At 38.5% G+C, this 18,136-nt stretch overlaps 1 protein-coding gene across 10 annotated transcripts in view; it reads left to right on the forward strand.

Moving 5' to 3' along the window:
* TANGO6 (transport and golgi organization 6 homolog) overlaps positions 1-18,136 on the forward strand; it is a 192,368-nt gene that overhangs the window by 25,002 nt on the left and 149,230 nt on the right. For all 10 annotated transcript variants that reach the window (XR_006521440.2, XM_044761541.2, XM_070500726.1 and 7 more), the window contains exons 7-8: positions 1,807-1,889; positions 17,987-18,099. Coding sequence is in view for 9 of the 10 variants with exons in the window: in XM_044761541.2 (XP_044617476.2) it covers positions 1,807-1,889; positions 17,987-18,099 (196 nt within the window). In the remaining variant the exon portion in view is untranslated. The remainder of the gene's footprint in view (positions 1-1,806; positions 1,890-17,986; positions 18,100-18,136) is intronic.

Raw genomic sequence — 18,136 nt, forward strand, 5'->3', positions numbered from 1 at the left:
TCTAGGATCAGTATATTCTTTAAAAAATGGCCCAAAAATTGAAGTATTATTTCTGTTGACCTTCAGCATGAGGGTCTAGCAATTCTTATATATCTGATTTCATGTATTAAGACTATACCTCATTACTACTCTATTTATTTTCTTATCTATCACTGATGGTTATTTCCTCTAATCTGGAGCACTGGTTCTTAGAATGTGATCCCAGGACCAGTAGCATCAGCATCACCTGGGAATTTATTAGAAATACAACTGTTTGGGGCCGGCCCGGTGGTTCAGCAGTTAAGTTTGCACGTTCTGCTTCGGTGGCCCGGGGTTCGCCGGTTCGGATCCTGGGTGCGGACATGGCACCGCTTGGCAAGCCATGCTGTGGTGGGCGTCCCACATATAAAGTAGAGGAAGATGGGGATGGATGTTAGCTCAGGGCCAGGCTTCCTCAGCAGAAAAAGGGGAGGATTGGCAGCAGATGTTAGCTCAGGGCTAATCTTCCTCAAAAAAAAAAAAAAAATTACACAACTTAAAAAAAACAAAAAGAAATACAACTGTTTGGACTCCACTCCAGACCTACTGAATCAGAAATTCTGGTGTGGGTCCCAACAATCTGTGTTTTAACAGGTCCTTCGGGTAATTCAGTTGTGTGTTCAAGTTTGAGCACTGATCTAGAGTACTGTTCTTGGAAGGCCTAGATTCAGTCCAATTGTGGGTCAATTATTTTTGTCCTGGACCTTGTTCTTTCATTCAAGGAATATTTATTGGACATCTATTTGCCAGACATTCTTCACGTGTTAGGTTACATTTGTAGCACCAGCTACATATTTTGCATATACAATCTACTAATAACAAAAAAGACTAGTTAGGAATATGACTGGTCTTGCATAGCGCTGTCATTGACACTGGAAAAACAATCTAAAGTATAAGCTTTCTTATTTTGTTTTTCATATTGTATCACATTTTTAGGACTATGTGGCGATTGTGATGAATTACCGTATTTTATCAATTCCAAGATGCACATTCTTTTCACGTTAAAAAACTCTTATTTTGTAAATCTTTTTCACATTTTAACAACTCAGATATCAAGATGCATCTCACAATCATTGTTGGCCAGGTAGCAATCATGGTGTTGTCTGTGCCTACAAATGAACATTAAAACTTGTAGAATGGATGTCAGTGACTTAAAAGAAATCGTGAAGACAATAGTAGAATGGAGGACTGTTAAGAAATGTCACATTACTGGTGGTCTTCATGGCACAGAGGACAATATATTACGGCAAAAGTGGGTATCAGTAATGCTATTGAAATGTTTCAAGTGTTGGACACTTAATGTGAAGTTTTAAGAATTTCTTATCCCGTTTATCCCAATTGTTTAGCTTATATAAAGAATGATACATTATAAAACTGTATGTCTAAATAAATCTAAGAGAGCTCTTTTAACCCTTTTTTTAAAAAAACTATTTTAAAGCTGTTTAAAGGGAAATTTTCAAACACATCTACAGAGAATAGTATAATGAACTCCTATGTACCAATCACCTAGACACAACTATTGACTCTGCCATTTTCATTTAATCTCATCCCCAGTTTTTCCATTCAATAAATTTACAATTAAAATTCTAAGTAATAATGTTGCATAGGTTATTTGGCAGTGGTTTTTTTCTTTGTTAGTGATACATAAAATAACAATGCATGTTTATAATCAATGCCGTTGTAGATTCCATGAAATACTGTATTTGAACGATGCTGTATTGTGCGATGGTAACCATTTTTTTTTCAATGAGACACTGAGTGTGGGTAATTCTGTGTTTTGTTCTCTAGAGATTCCAGAGAGTGACATGGTGCCTGGGACCATTTTGGTGACAGAAGAAGAACTTAGTAGATGTATTGAGGATGTATTTAAGGTTGGTAATTTGAGTCACTAATGTTTTTAGCTAATATTTGCACTTAGTCTTTTAAAATAATTTTGCCTTTTTAATTGGAATTTCAAGAATTGGAATACTAATCTTAAATTTCAAACCACCAAAATCTTTTCACTTTGAAAATTGGAAACTATAAGCTGTTAGTGAAAAAACTGATAAATTTTTAAAGTGTCAGTTTCCTCATTCACTCAATGTTAAACAGTTTATATTCTCTGATTGGCATGTGCCACTGGTGAAAGCATGTCTTTTGAAGAAATTGACAGAGACATTTGCAATACTGTACCCTTCCTAAAAGTGTATGATAATATTGAATCTGCTTTATACCCTTTGATAGTAATCACCGTCACAGAGAAGTAAGTCTGAATAAATGAATCCTGCAAATGACTACCTAAATATATACTGAAAATGAAAAAAAAGAATGTAAATTATATGTTCTCTATGATTACAATCTTATAAATATATATGAACTATAAATTTTTAGACAAAAATGAAGTCCACTCTGTTAGGGCCAGATGGAGTTGGGTTAAATATTCTTCTTTAAAGTTTATTTCAGGGGCCAGCCCTGTGGCATAGTGGCTAAGTTCATGTGCTCGCCTCTGGCAGCCCTGGGTGCACAGGTTCGGATCACAGGAGTGGACCTAGCACTGCTTGTCAGGCCACTCTGTGGTGGCGTCCCACATAAAATAGAGGAAGATTGGCACAGATGTTAGCTCAGCAACAATCTTCCTCAAGCAAAAAGGGTAAGATTGGCAACGGATGTTAGCTCAGGGCCTATCTTCCTCAAACACACACACTACAGTTTACTTCAATAAATTTATAATAATATTTTGCTATTAAAAATGTTTACACTAATGGGGCCGGCCCCGTGGCCGAGTGGTTAAGTTTGCGCACTTCGTTGCAGCCTCCCAGGGTTTCTCTGGTTTGGATCCTGGTCGCAGACATGGCACTGCTCATCAAGCCATGCTGAGGCGGCGTCCCACATGCCACAACTAGAAGGACCCACAGCTAAGAATATATAACTATGTACTGAAGTGCTTTGGGGAGAAAAAGGAAATAAAATATTAAAAAAAAAATTACACTAAGAAACAACTTTCAAAATTATATTCCATGTGAAAAGGTGCAGCCATTTTGAAAAATAGTTTGGCAGTTCCTCAAAACGTTAAACACGGAGTTATTATCTGACCCAGCAATTCCATTCTTAAGTATATACCCAAGAGAAATGAAAACATGTTCACACAAAAACATATACACGAATGTTCATAGCAGCATTATTCATAATAACCAAAATGTGAAAACAACCCAATGTCTATCAGCCAATGAATGGATTAACAAATGTGATATATCCATATAATGGAACACTTTTCAGCCATAAAAGGAATGAAGAATGGTGGCTACATGCCACAACATGGATAAACACTTAAAAATTATAGTTTTTTAATTTTAAAAAGCCAGAAACAAAAGACCACTCATTGTATGATTTCATTTATATGAAATGTTCAGAATAGGCAAATTCCTAGAGACAGAAAGTAGGTTAGTGGTTGCTAGGGCTGGGGCTGGGGAATTGGGATTAGCTGCTAATGATATGGGGTTTCTTGCTGAGGTAAGGAAAATATCTGGAATTAGATTGCTGTGATGGTTATACAACCTCATGAGTATACTAAAAAACACTGAATTGTACATTTTAAGAGAATAAGTTTTATGGCATGTGAATTATATCTCAATAATTAAAATTTTATATTCCACATTTCTCATTTCTTTTCTATGGCAGTAAATTAAACCTTTTAGAGTGAATTTTAGTTTATTTTGAAATAGTTCAAACATACAAAAAAAAATATGAAGAGTAAAACACTCATGTACTCATCACTCAGCTTAAAAAATTAAACATTATCGGGGCCAGCCCAGTGGCGTAGTGGTTAAGTTCGCATGCTCCATTTCAGCAGCCCGGGGTTGACAGGTTCGAATCCTGGGTGCAGACCTACCACTCACCAAGCCACACTGTGGCAATGTCCCATACAAAATAGAGGAAGATGGGTACAAATGTTAGCTCAGGGCCAGTCTTCCTCAACAAAAAGAGGAAGACTGACAACAGATGTTAGCTCAGAGCCAATCTTTCTCACCAAAAATAGATAGATAAATAAATAAATAAACATTATCAATTCAGTTAAAATCCTCCATCTACCCATCCCTCGATCACATTTCCCTTGCTCCTATCCGAAGGGAAACACTATCTTGAATTTGTGTTTATTATTCCTTAAACTACTTGTAGCATTGTTGTGTGTGACTTTTAATTTTATTTTAATGGCACTTAATACATGTAACTTTAACTCATTCATTTTCACTGCTAGATGTTATTCTATTACATGACTTTACCATCATTTATTTATTCTTCTATTGATGGACATTTGAGTTGTTTCCAGGGAGTTTTCGCCAATCTGTTAGGTGCATTATGGTTTTAATTAGCAGTTAGTTCTTTTATTACTAGTGAGGTTGAGCATCGTTTTGTGTTTTTGGTTCATTCATATTTTCTCTTCTGTAAATTGCCTATTCGTATGTTTTGCCCATTTAAAAAATTAGGTTATTTGCTGCTTTAAAATTTTTTAGAGTAAATCTTTTTTTTTTTTTTGAGGAAGACTAGCCCTGAGCTAACTACTGCCAGTCCTCCTCTTTTTACTGAGGAAGACTGGCCCTGAGCTAACATCCATGCCCATCTTCCTCTACTTTATATGTGGGACGCCTACCACAGCATGGCATGCCAAGTGCTGCCATGTCCACACTCAGGATCTGAACCAGCAAACCCTGGGCTGCCAAGAAGTAGAACGTGCGAACTTAACCACTGTAGCACCGGGCCGGCCCATAGAGTAAATCTTTTTTTATAAAACAGCTTTGTTGAGGTTTACTTTACAGATCATAAAATAATGTTTTAATGGTATGAGTCAATGATTTTTTAGTTAATTTACACAGTTGTGAAGCCATCACCATAATACAGCTTTAGAACATTTCCATCACCCCAAAAACATCCCTTGTGCATATCTACAGTCACTCCCAGTTCCCACCCCCAGGCAACCCCTAATCTGCTCTCTCTATGGATTTGCCTTTTGTGGATATTTCACCTGAGGGAATCATGCAATATGTGTTCTTTTGTGGCTGGCTTCTCTCTCTTAGCATCATGTTTCTGAGGTTCATCCAGGTTGTTGCATGTCAACATTTTGTCCGTTTTCATTGCTAAGTAATGTTCCATTGTATGAATATACCACATTTTTTTAATTTGTCATCAGTTGATGGGCATTTGGATGTACAGTAAATCTTTTTTTTAAACAGCTTATGAGATGTAATTCACATACTATACATTCACGCATTTAAAATGTGCAAGTCAATGGTTTTTTAGTATATTCACAGATTTGTACAGCCATCATCATAATTAATTTTAGAACATTTTATTGCTCCAAAAGAAACCCCACCTCACTCCCAAATCCGTCCACCACCATTCCCCTCTCCCTGCAACACCGAGCCCTAGGCAGCCACTAGTCTACTTGCTGTCTCTGTAGATTTGCCTATTCTGGATATTGCATATAAATGGAATCATACAATATTTGGTCTTTTGTGATTGGCTTCTTTCATTTAGCATGATACTTTTAAGGTTCATCTACATTGTAGCATGAAGCCATATTTCATTCCTTTTTATTGTTGAATAGTGTTCTGTTAGCTAGCCATAGGGGTCTGCTGGTTAAGATTTGGTACTCTCACCGCTGTTGCCTGGGTTAGTTTCCCATTCAGGGAACCACACCACGTGTCTGTCAGTCATCATACTGTGGCGGCTTCATGTTGCTGTGATGCTGAAAGCTATGCCACTGGAATTTCAGATAACAGCAGGGTCATCCAAAGTGGACAGGTTTCAGCGGAGCTTCCAGACTAGACAGACCAGGAAGAAGGACCTCGCCTCCCACTTCCAAAAAAAATTGGCCATGAAAACCCTGTGAATAGCATAGGAGCAGATGAGAGGATGGCACAGAAAAGGCTAGGCAGAGTTCTGCTGTGCTGTACACAGGGCCACTAGGAGTTGGTGTGGATTCGACAGTACAAACAGCAAAGTACTCTATTGTAGGTATATACCATATTTTGTTTATCCATTTATCATTAGATGGATATTTGGGCAGTTTCTACATTTTGGCTGTTATGAATAATGCTGCTATGGATATTTGTGTACAAGTTATTATGTGTACATATGTTTTCATTTCTCTTGGGTATGTAACTAGGAGTGGAATTGCTGGATCGTATGGTAACTCTATGATTAAGCATTTAAGGTTTTGCTGCTTTGTTTACCAGAGTGTCTGTATCATTTTACATTCCCACTAGCAGTGTATGAGGGTTTAGACTAAATCTTAAATCATGCTCTTTCAGATAAGAAAGCAGATGCTTTTGTTTTGTTTTAAGCTTTATGTATGATACTAGTAAATTCATAGATATAAGATGCATGCCTAAAAATTCAAAATTCATTGTCCATAACACTCACTTTTTACTAAAATGATGTGGAGTTTCTTTTGGAGCAATAAAATGTCCTAAAATTAATTATTGTGATGATGGCTGTGCAAATCTGTGAATATACTGAAAAGCCATTTTTCATTTAATTTTGCTGTTAAAAAAACAGAGTATACCCTTTACAGGGTTGACCTGGCGCAGAAATATAGAATTAAATTGCTCATCAACAAAACATGACATGGTGACTTAGTAACTATAGTCCTGGGTTTTTTTAAATGCCTCATTTAGAACCTTATGAAAAGAAATATGTTCTACATATTGGTAGGCAAGGACTTTTCAGATTATAGGAAGACAAGAAATTATATAGAACAGTCTAGAAAGCAAATGTTCTGAATTAGAGAATAAGGCCCAACTAACTTTTAGAAAGATCATCTTCAGTCATGTCCCATCTAATAAATACCATGATGAAAAACTCTTAAATGGTTGGATGTGGAATGTCAGAAAGACTTGAAAGTGCTGGTACAGGTAGGACTAATTATGACTAAACTTTGGTACAAACCCCTCATAGTAGTCCTTGGAAGTTAATAAATTGCTTTTAGAGGAAAGAGAAAGCAAAACAATCTCTGGAAATGAATTTGTCTCTAAAAAACAGAGAGATACAGAAGTGGTAAATCTTGCCATTTCTCCTATTCTTGCCACCCAAATAGGGGGAAAAAACACCCCTCATAGTTCAGTGAACAGTTTGGTGAATTTAAAACCTCCTGGAGAGGCAAGCAAAACATTAGTTTGCTGTAGACACTGGATTATGCACAAGTATTGGGACTGTCATGAAAGCAGGAAGGGCTGCAGAAGGGTAATTATTCTCTCTGCAAGGTTTTGGCAGCTCAGCTGCAGTGGGAAAACAGAGGAAATGTGTATGTTGGAGGAGAATGGTAAACACTGTGTAAAATTTAGCAACAAAGGATGTGTTGTCTTTATTAACTTTCTGCTAATACTAAATTATAGAGAACAGCTCAAAGGCAGGAAATAAAGAAAACATCTGGGATGGTTGAGTTGATCCAGCAACTCACTGGGTAACAAGAGGGTGTTTAATTTTAGAGAGGCATTTGGGAGCATTTCCAGTTCTGGTTTACTCTGTCTTCTTTTCTTTTTAACAGATTTATTGAGATATTATTCACATACCACACAATTCACACATTTAAAGCATTCAATTCAATGTTTTTAGTATATTCACAGGGTGGTGGTGTGCAACCATTACCACAATCTAATATTAGAATGTTTTTGTCCCCCTAAAAGGGTCCCATACCCATTAGCTGTCACTCCCCATTCTCCACTTTGCCCCCAGCCCTAGGCAACCACTAATCTACTTTCTGTCTCTATAGATTTGCCTGTTTTAGACATTTCATATAAATGGAATCTTATAATATGTGGTCTTTTGTAGTTGGCTTTTCACTTAGCATGATGTTTTTAAGATTCATCTATACTGTAGCATGAAGCAGTAGAGTAGTTTCCCCTTATCCATGGAGGATACGAACCAAGACCCGCTGTGGGTGCCTGAAACCGCGGATAGTATCAAACCCTATATATACTATGTTCTTTTCACTTAAAGGAAACACTTTATGGCTTCTTTTTGGCTTATCTGAATTGCCAGCATCACCACTCTTGCACCTTGGGGCCATTATTAAGTGAAATAGGAGTTTCTTGACTATTAGTACTGTGATACTGCAATACTCAATCTGATAACCAAGAGGCCTACTAAGTGACTAACGGGGCAGTTAGCGTATAAAACGTGGATACACTGGACAAAGGGATGATTCATGTCCTGGGCGAGATGGAGCAGGACAGCACAAGATTTCATCATGCTACTCAGAACCTCTTGCAATTTAAAACTTATGAATTATTTCTTTCTGAAATTTTCCATTTAATATTTTCAGACCACAGTTGACTGCAGGTTACTAAAACCAAGGAAATCGGAACCGTGCATGAGGGGACCACCATGTTTCGTTCTTTTTCATGCCAAGTAATATTCCATTATATGGATGTATGTACCATATCTTGTTTACCTATTATCAGTTGAGGGAAATTTGTGTTGTTTTCATATTTTGCCTATTATGTACGGTTCTGCTATGGACACTCACATAAAAGTTTTTCTGTATATGTGTGTTTTAACTTCTCTTGGGTGTATGTATACCTAGGAGTGGAATTGCTGGATTATATGGTAACTCTGAGTTTAACCTTTTGAGGTACTGCTGGACTGTTTTCCAAAGTGGCTGCACCATTCTACATTCCTACCAGCAATCTATGAGAATTGCAGTTTGTCCACATTCTGGCCAGCAGTTTTTATTACCTTTTTTTTTTCATAGCCATCCTAGTGGGAGTAAAGTAGTGTCTCATTGTGGTTTTGATTTACATTTCCTTAATTGCTTATGATGTTGAGCAGCCTGTCATGTGCTTATTGGCCATTTGCATGTCTTCCTTGGAGAAATTTCTATTAAGATTTTTTGCCCATTTTTTTTTTTTTTTTTTAAAGATTTTATTTTTTCCTTTTTCTCCCCAAAGCCCCCAGGTACATTGTTGTGTATTCTTCGTTGTGGGTTCTTCTAGTTGTGGCATGTGGGACGCTGCCTCAGCGTGGTCTGATGAGCAGTGCCATGTCCGCGCCCAGGATTCGAACTAACGAAACACTGGGCCGCTTGCAGCGGAGCGCGCGAACTTAACCACTCAGCCGCGGGGCCAGCCCTTTTTGCCCATTTTTAAATTGGGTTGTCTTTCTGTCATTGGTAGGTTGAAGGATGCAACTCACCCTTACCAACAGCTCTGTCCAAAAATCCTCCTCATCAGTCTCCTCTCCTCTTGACCCTCCTGTGTTCTCATCTCAGTGTGCTGTCTTACTTTAGTGTTTTAAGTCTATTTTGTCTCAGTGCCTCACTTGACATTTTCAATTCAACGTCCTGTGTCACCTGCATTATGACAGCCACCCATGTGGCTGCCATCTCAACATCTAACTATAGAGAGCCAGTTTCGTCTTTATACATAACACTGATCAGATTGGTTATCTGATTTTTAAGACCATAGCAGAATTAGAAGTAACAAATTAGAAGTTAGTTGGGGCCGGCCCCGTGGCTGAGTGGTTAAGTTCATGCGCTCTGCTTTGGTGGCCCAGGGTTTCACTGGTTTGGATTCTGGGTGCAGACATGGTACTGCTCGTCAAGCCATGCTGAGACAGCGTCCCACATGCCACAACTAAAAGGACCCACAACTAAAACTACACAGCTATGTACCAGAGGCCTTTGGTGAGAAAAAGGAAAAATAAAATCTTTTTTTAAAAAAAGAAGAAGTTAGTTAGACTGATTAAGGCATACTGACAAGAGAATGCCAGCAGAAAAGAGCAAGAAAGGAGACAGAAAAAATACCCAAAAAGGGCATAATTTGAAAAGCAAAATATGTGGGGGCTGGTATGTTCAGTATAGTTTATTTAAGAAAGCCTATAATCCATTTTAGTAATATTTCCTTCTGAAAACATTAAAATATAAATATATTTTAGCATTTAAAGGAACAAACCCTCAGTTATCCGAATGAAAAATTTATGGCAGGAACAATGACAAGGTAAGGCCTTTTTACACTTGCATCCTTCATGTACAGCAGCAAGTGGAGCAGTGTGGCTCTGGTAGGCCACGTGGAATACAGGTGTATATATAGATGCTAATTGAATTGAATTGAAAACTTGGCATGGCCGCTTGTGCTTCATCTACATAAATAATTCTTGTTATTTCTATGTGTGTACCTTACACCTGGTAAAATTGTCTAAGCCAAAAAGGGGATATGCAGTTCATATAACTTTCACTCCAGTGGTTTCCTATTCCGTCTCCTTCTGACTTTGACTGACTGGAGCCCAATCCCTAGAATGCTTAAATTCTTTTGTCCTCCCTGGTATCAGAGGGATTAATGGTTTTTCTTTGCCTAGAGAGGTGAAGAGAGGCCTAAATTGCCTAGAAATCAGTTCTGGGTAGAGCAGGACAGGAGAATTCCAATTCTTTCTGATTTGGACATTTTCTTGCTCTTAAGAGAACTGGCCAGAATCTGATACTGGATGGGGGGATGTTTCCTTTTAGTATTCCTCACAATACTTGCCGAGACTCCCTAAAGGCAGAAGAAATTTTAGGGTAAGAAAGGCTAGAAGGTGCCTGATTAGTTTAAGTTTATTTCCTATATTCTCATTTCCATTTTATCTCTGTGTTTCCAGATTCAGGGAGACTTGACTTTAATTATCCAAGTCTTTTTTTCCTCATCTAATCTTAATGAATTTCTAATTAAAGTTTCTGTCAGATTGGCCAGTTGACTCCTCTTTCTGAATTTTTAATTATTTTTGTAAAGTAAATTAGAATAATAGAACCTTAGAGCTGGAAGGAACTTTAAAATAATTTAGTCTAACCTCTCTTTTTTTTTTAAGATTGGCACCTGAGCTAACATCTGTTGCCAATCTTCTTTTTTTTTTTTTCTTCTCCCCAAAGCCCCCAGTACATAGTTGTATATTTTAGTTGTGGGTCCTTCCAGTTGTGGCATGTGGGATGCCCTCTCAGCATGGCCTGATGAGCGGTGCTAGGTGCGCACCCAGGATCTGAACTGGCAAAACCCTGGGCCACCGAAGCGGAGCACACAAACTTAACCACTCGGCCACGGGGCTGGCCCCCTCTCTGTGTGATTTTTAGGTAACTTATTTGACACTTGAGTTGTGGGGATGAATAAGGTAGCATTCTTTAGCACGTAATGGGTACTCAAAAAGCTGTCAATTCCCTTTTGGTTCAGGGAAACTCTTTTTAAAAAAAGACTATTTATACAATATGCTCTGAGAGCATGCACAGTGCAAAATACTATATTAGGTAACTTGCCTTGTTCTTTTGCTTCTCACGAGTCTTAATTAAGCTCAGTAAGTACATTAGAAGTTCTGGAACACTACTATCAAAAGGATCACTGTGATATTTTAGAAGGCAGCATTTGACTAGTTGAATGTTTAACAGGGGTAAAATCAAGTTCCAGCTTGTACTGAATTTCAATGTTAGGATTCAGTCAGCTTGATTCTGAGTAGGCTCATCATGCTTGTCTTTCTACACATGTACATCCCTTAAAAGATAAGGCCATAAATTAAGAAAACTGTTCCATTTACAGTAACATCAACAAGAATAAAATATTTAAGAATAAATTTAACATTTGCACATGGCTGTATATTTTAATTTAGAATATTTTAACATGAATTATGTTAACTGGTCCTTATGCAAAAGCTCGATGCCTACATCATGAACAAGGAACCTGAGACCTAGGGAGATTTAAACGTCTTAACCATGTTCACTCGCTTAATATGTGGTTTGGTGCAGTCACATAAGTGGCAGAAGCAAAATTCACACCCATGTTTCCTGATTCCTGACTTCCCGGTGCTCTTTTAACTAGTCTACAGCAGTCTCTATGGGGTGAGCTTTACAGTATAATGAAGTCTGTGAAATGAGAAATGGAGTACATGAGGACTACTTCTGTTTTGGTTTGCTTTGCAACAGACAAACATGTTTATTCTTAATACTTTTGACCATTTTGAGTCCTCTGAGTTTTTCCTTTACTTTTTATTTTAAATTCCTAGTCAATCTTTCCAGAGAAATTCAGTCCTCCAGACATTGAAGGTAGATGCTGAACAAGCCACTATAATAAAATCAAGCCTTCTTTTGTTCAGTGTGCTCTCCCTTCTATGGCTGAAGTTCTACGATTCTGTTCAGTTAATTAGCACTGATTGAATAGCTTCTAGCTATAGCTTTTTTAAAAAATGAAAATACAGGGGGCATTGTAACCTCCCCTCAAAAATAGAGCTTTTGAGAAAATAAACAGCAACCTACTTTGTTCATTCATTCTTTGATCCAGTTAATCAGTCACAAAAAAATTTACCAAATATCTATGGAATGCCAGATACTTTGCTAGGTTTGTAAATACAGAAATTATTAAGGGCTAGCTGCTGCCTTCATGGAGCTCCCAGTCAAGCAAAGAGTTACAGTAGTCTGTGATCTATAGTTAAGAGTATCCAGAAATATGCCTCTATTATTTGTTAGAGACATCCTGTAAGCTTAGATGAAGGGTTGTAAGGCTTAACTGCAGACTCCTCTTTTCGTGGCTGGATCTGTGATAAAAGGCCAAGATGCATTCAGAAAGGAATGTGGAAATCCCCAGAAAGGAAGGAGGAAATCCCGAGGCTGCCACTGGGTCATTGGTACCAGTCTGTTTCCTTGTTTTATCTGTTCTGAGCTGTTATGGGGTTTTTTTGAGGAAGATTGTCCCTGAGCTAACACCTGTGCCAATCTTCCTCTGTTTTATGTGGGATGCCACTTCATTGTGGCTTGATGAGTGGTGCTAGGTCCATGCCTGGGATCCAAACCTGCAAAACCCAGGCCACCGCAGTGGAGTGTGTGGACTTAACCACTATGCCACCGGGCTGGCCCCTGTTATGTTTTTTATAGATCCATACTAACCTCTTATTTTGCCGCTCAGCCCTGTCCTACACATTTATACTGGAAAAGCCAGGGGTAAATAGGGAGGTTCAACTTTTCTTCAAAGCACCACTTTACTTACTCTCAGAGAGGCTTTTTCACACCAAAGAATTGAAAAGATACCCTGAGTCTGTCTCTGCCTTGCCTGCTTCAGCTTTCCCATCTCTTGGTATTTTGTGTGGTGATCCCTAGTTGTACAGATACCTGAAGTGACCAGAAAATCTTTCAGTTAAACAGGATTTCATCTTTAAAGTACTAACTTCAGAGCTGGTAGAAGAACAGAAAGCATGTGGGGAAGGGTTAGAAATTTGTTACATCTTGGTCAAGTTGAAGATTCAGTGTTTCAAAATTTTTGAGGTAGGGAGGAATGGTTCATTTTTTTAAACTAGTCCTACCTCTTAGTGGCTGAGGTACCAGAAAGGTATAGCAGAAAATGAGCAAAGGTGCAGTCAAGTCAGGGAATGATAGATGAGACACGAAAGAGATCTTAAAGCTTGAGTAATACAACCTCTTTATTTTCCAAATAAGGAAACTGAGACTCAGAAAAGTCAATTGATTTGTATTAAGTCTCACAGCTGGTCAGTGGAAGTATTTACAAACAACCGTATGTGAAACAAACCCAATGGTTATACTGCTGAAAAAAGGAAACTTCCAAATGATATGGAACATTTTTACCAAAGGTAGAAATAATATATGAAGTGTTAGATTGTATTTCAGAACTTGAATTCCCATCCCTTCTTGCCTCCAGATGAACAGAGAAGACCTCAACTAGAAAGAGACTACATGAAAGCATCGTTGAGGAAATTCCACAACACTTGAATGTTAGGGCACAGAGATGGGGCAGTAGGGCCCTCCCCTCAGTGGCGTGGGAAACATATTACCTATCGTGCCTTCAATGCTTTCTCAGTCACCAGCCTGGTGTGGAGACTGGAACTGGCCCCAACAGTTTCCTCCATTTGTAGTATGACTTCATTGGAAGGACTGTTTTTTCTAGGGCATTTGATCATCAGTGCTGGCACCAAGAGATCACAGTTCAGCATTGGCTGAATCAGTCTAGCCTCCTGTATTCCTTTGGGTCACTAAAAATGGGTCACGAGATTGCAGATACAAGTCAATGATCTGAGGAGTCCACAGTAAGGGGAAGTGACTAGATTCCACTTTGGGAGTGTAAGTAGAAGGTAATGTTGAATGTCAGGTGCAGACCAAACTGTTAACCTGCATTAAGTTCAATGCAAAGCAAGAGATTGGAAGGAGGGAGCTGTCATTGGAAAGGGCTGGTTGTGGTATGGCCCTGGAGATCTACCAGCTATATAAGACTCCCAGTAGGAGGAAGAGGAAGTGGGACAGAAGCTGCTGTCCATGGTGCCACTCAGGAACTCCGGCCCTACTTTGCATAAGTTGCAGGAATGGAGTTACTAACAACCTGACAAACTGGGATCTACTGATTCTGAGAGGGGACAGCTGGGATAAAGTTGGTATAGGTTAGGGATTGAAACAATGAAAATGTCATCATGCACAAGGGAAGGTGAGTATTGGGAGGCCATGGAGTACATGCTTTGTTCTTTCTAAAATTGTGGTAAAATATACATAACATAAAATTTACCATTTTAACCATTTTAATTCAGTGGCATTAAGTCCGTTCACAGTGTTGCACAACCATCACCATTGTCTAGTTCCAGAACTCTTTCATCACCCCAAATGGAAACCCTGTACCCTAAGCAATCAGTCCCCATTCCTCCTCCCCCAACCCCTGGCAACCACTAATCTGCTTCCTCTCTCCATGGATTGTGCATGGATTTTATGTCAGACAGATCTGGGTTCATCCCGACCTTGCCATTTACTAACAGTGTTCCTTTGCTCAACTAACTTTGCCCTCTGAGCCTCAGTTTCCACAGTTTTAGAGTGTGAATTGAAATGCTTAACTTGCAGGACTCTTGTGAGGATTGCTTGTATGTTAAATGTTTCGCTGAATAACCTGGTTTATTCTTGAGTAGACATGCAATAAATGATAGTTATTGTTTGCTTCATAAACGCAATAATAGTGGGATGCCTTTAAATTGTATACTACTGTATTTAACCTGCTTATTCACCACAAATCGAGGCAACACAATTTAATCATCTCCTCTGATGGGTCCTGAAGTAGGGAATTTGACTTTTGCCTTCCAGGCTAGTTGAAGAGACGAGAGATAACTGTATATTCAAAGACGGATTATATGTTACAAGCTGTAAAATCCTATTGGAATTTAGAGGAGAAAAGTCATTAATGGTGGCTAGATGCTTAATGAATATTTGAATTAGTGAATGAATGAATGAATGAACCGTCGAACAGTCAAATATATAGCAGGCCTGTGGAAGAGGTAGAACTTGATCTGGATCAATTTAATAAGTACCACCTGCTTTTTATCTGCAAAACACAATCTGGTCATTAGGATGCACAGCAACCCGTAAGGTGCGTAAAAAGAAACTGGATTTTGATGATTGTTTTTAGATGGTCAGTCCAAAACTTTTGGGAAATAGATGTACTTCCATCAAGGAACTCTAAGGGAGACAGATTTGGGCTCAGTACAAGGAGGAATTTACTATTAATGTTGGAAAGGAGGTGACAATCCTGTATGTGTCAAATAGAGGCCAGTCAAGTTCTTTGAGATATCATAGAGAAGACTCACTGATTAGCTTAAGCCAAAGGACACCTTATCTCCAAATCTTTCCACTTTGAAAAAAAAAATCCCATTTCTCTATTCCTATCTGTGAACTTAATGGATTAATAGTTGATGGATTGATAGGAATTATTCTTAATTTCTCTCTCTTTCCACATACTCTTCCCTTCATCACTCCCTATCCCTTTAATTTGTTTTGTTTTTCTTCATCGCATTTGTCACTATCTGATATTGTATATTTATTGCTTATTTTCTGTCCCCTCACTAGAAGGTAAGCTTCTTGGAAGCAAATAATTTGTTCACCACTGTATGCCTAGCACACAATTGGCATTTGATAAACATATGGTGAACCTTTATATAAAAATAAATAACATATCTATATAAATAGCTGTACTGTCTTTTTTCTAGATATAACAGTACTTCTTCCTTGTAAGAAAATACAGAATAGTGTAAGAAGAGAATTTAAAAATTGGAGAAATTTATCAACAGCAACATATACCCCTAAGAAATGTGCTTGATTGAGTTCATGTTAAATTTTGAAGTGCTTTGGCCCAATCAAGCCAGTAAATAATGGAGATTTAACTCCATCTGTTTGTTATCGGGTTTTTTTGTTTCTGTTGTACAAAAGATGCTGGTAAGGAAGGATGGCTCCATAGGGATTACCTCTGGGAACACAGAATCCAGAGCCTGAAACAATAGGCCCGCACGTTATCTGGGGGAATCTTTTTCTTACCTCCTGTAATTGGTGATATCATAATTAGGCCTGCATATTATTTCTGAACACTGCCATACAATGCACTTCATTTAGCTGGGTTTATGGAGATTAGATCATGCACAGGAAGCTGGCTCCTTGGTTATCAGGCTCCACAGAGGAGTCGGGAGGCTTAAGGAGTTGTGAAAAATTAGGGTTGATTTAAAGGGACAGGATTCTCAGGAAAAGCACAGAGATTTTTCCAGCTTGTGCCTCTATGACCTTTAGTTTCCCATAAACAGCACTGACTCTTACCTCAATATTCTTTCTGTAAATACGGGCTGCATTAAGCTTCCCTTTCCTCATCCTTTAAAATAGGGCTGCAAATACCTACTTGGTGAGATTATAATAATTTTAATGACCTAACTCTTTAAAGAATCTAACATGGTACTTGGAAGGTAAAAATCCTAGCATGCTTCTGGGGCATATACTGAGAGTGTAATCCTTGTCAGTTCCTCTTTCTTCTCCCTTTACCATCATTATCGCTGTCCACACTATCAGGCTTTAATTTATTATAACAGAATTACATTTTGAAATCCTTTTGTGTTTTTTGTTTTGTTTTTTTTTTTGAGAAAGATTAGCCCTGAGCTAACATCTGCTGCCAATATCTGCTCTTTTTGCTGAGGAAGACTAGCCCTGAGCTGACATCCGTGCCCATCTTCCTCTATTTTGTATTTGGGACGCCTCCACAGCATGGCTTGACAAGCGGTGCACGTAGGTCCACACCCAGGATCCGAACCAGCAAACCCCAGGCTGCTGAAGCGGAACGTGTGAACTTAACCGCTGCGCCACCGGCCGGCCCCTCCTTTTGTGTTTGATTGGAGTTTTGAATAGTATTTTGCACTTCTTAGCATACTTTAAGTTATCCACCTTGAATTATTATTATTATAATTGGTTTACTTGTTTTATTCTTCCTGTTAGGTCAGAAGCAACCTGAGAGATAACAATTCTTATTCACCTTTATATTCACTACAGTGCCTAGGACAGTATTTGATCCCAGTTGGTATTCAAACAAGTTTATTGAATCCTTTTTGAAAGATACAACTAAAAATATATAAAATAATTATTGTTAATAAAAATCATCATCCTCACTCGCTTAACACTGTGAAACCAGTGCAGATCTAGGTGCACAGTGTAATTTCTTTGAACATTTATTGAGCTGGAGAAAATAGGACATGCCCATGTGGCAGTTACATCTTAAAAGTGACAAATCTAGAGCCAGCTATGTTTTGGGTTGTTTGTTTTTGTTTTTTTTTCCAAATACGGTCTTAAGCTTTTCTATTTGGTGGTAATTGCTTATTAGTTCCTAATAGCAGAGCCTTCAGCAGTAAGATAGTTATTGTACAGATGAATAATAGACAGATTAGGAGACTCAGAGGTAGTCAAAAGTAGGAAAGGAAGGGGTCAGAAAATGGATTCATTTACGGATTTCACCTGGCAGTTCTTCAGGCTGCCCACACGAAAGGCACTGCTCCAGTTCAGTCTGCCTGTGTTTCAACTTGTCTGCCAATCTCAAATGGTTTCATTGGCCTTAGAGCTGAAATTGTTTGCCTTAGATAAGGCAAATGTTGCTTAAGATAAGACTCTAAGCCCTGCTACTAAGTACGGTGTCTGATTCCCAGTCCTCTGGCCTTGTGGTCATAGTCCCTCTCACCATTTCCTTTCCCCCAGGTGTATGTGGTCGGGAATGAACCTTCAGCAGTTTTGGTGGATTCCCTGCTTCCAGTCCTAGGAGTCCTCTTTTCTCTCTACTGTTTTACCAGGCAGAGTGTGTCTCACATAAGGTAAACCATCCAGAGAACCCTATTTATTTATGAACAG

This window comes from Equus asinus, chromosome 28 (assembly GCF_041296235.1).
Source record: "Equus asinus isolate D_3611 breed Donkey chromosome 28, EquAss-T2T_v2, whole genome shotgun sequence".
Taxonomy (NCBI): Eukaryota; Metazoa; Chordata; class Mammalia; order Perissodactyla; family Equidae; genus Equus; species Equus asinus.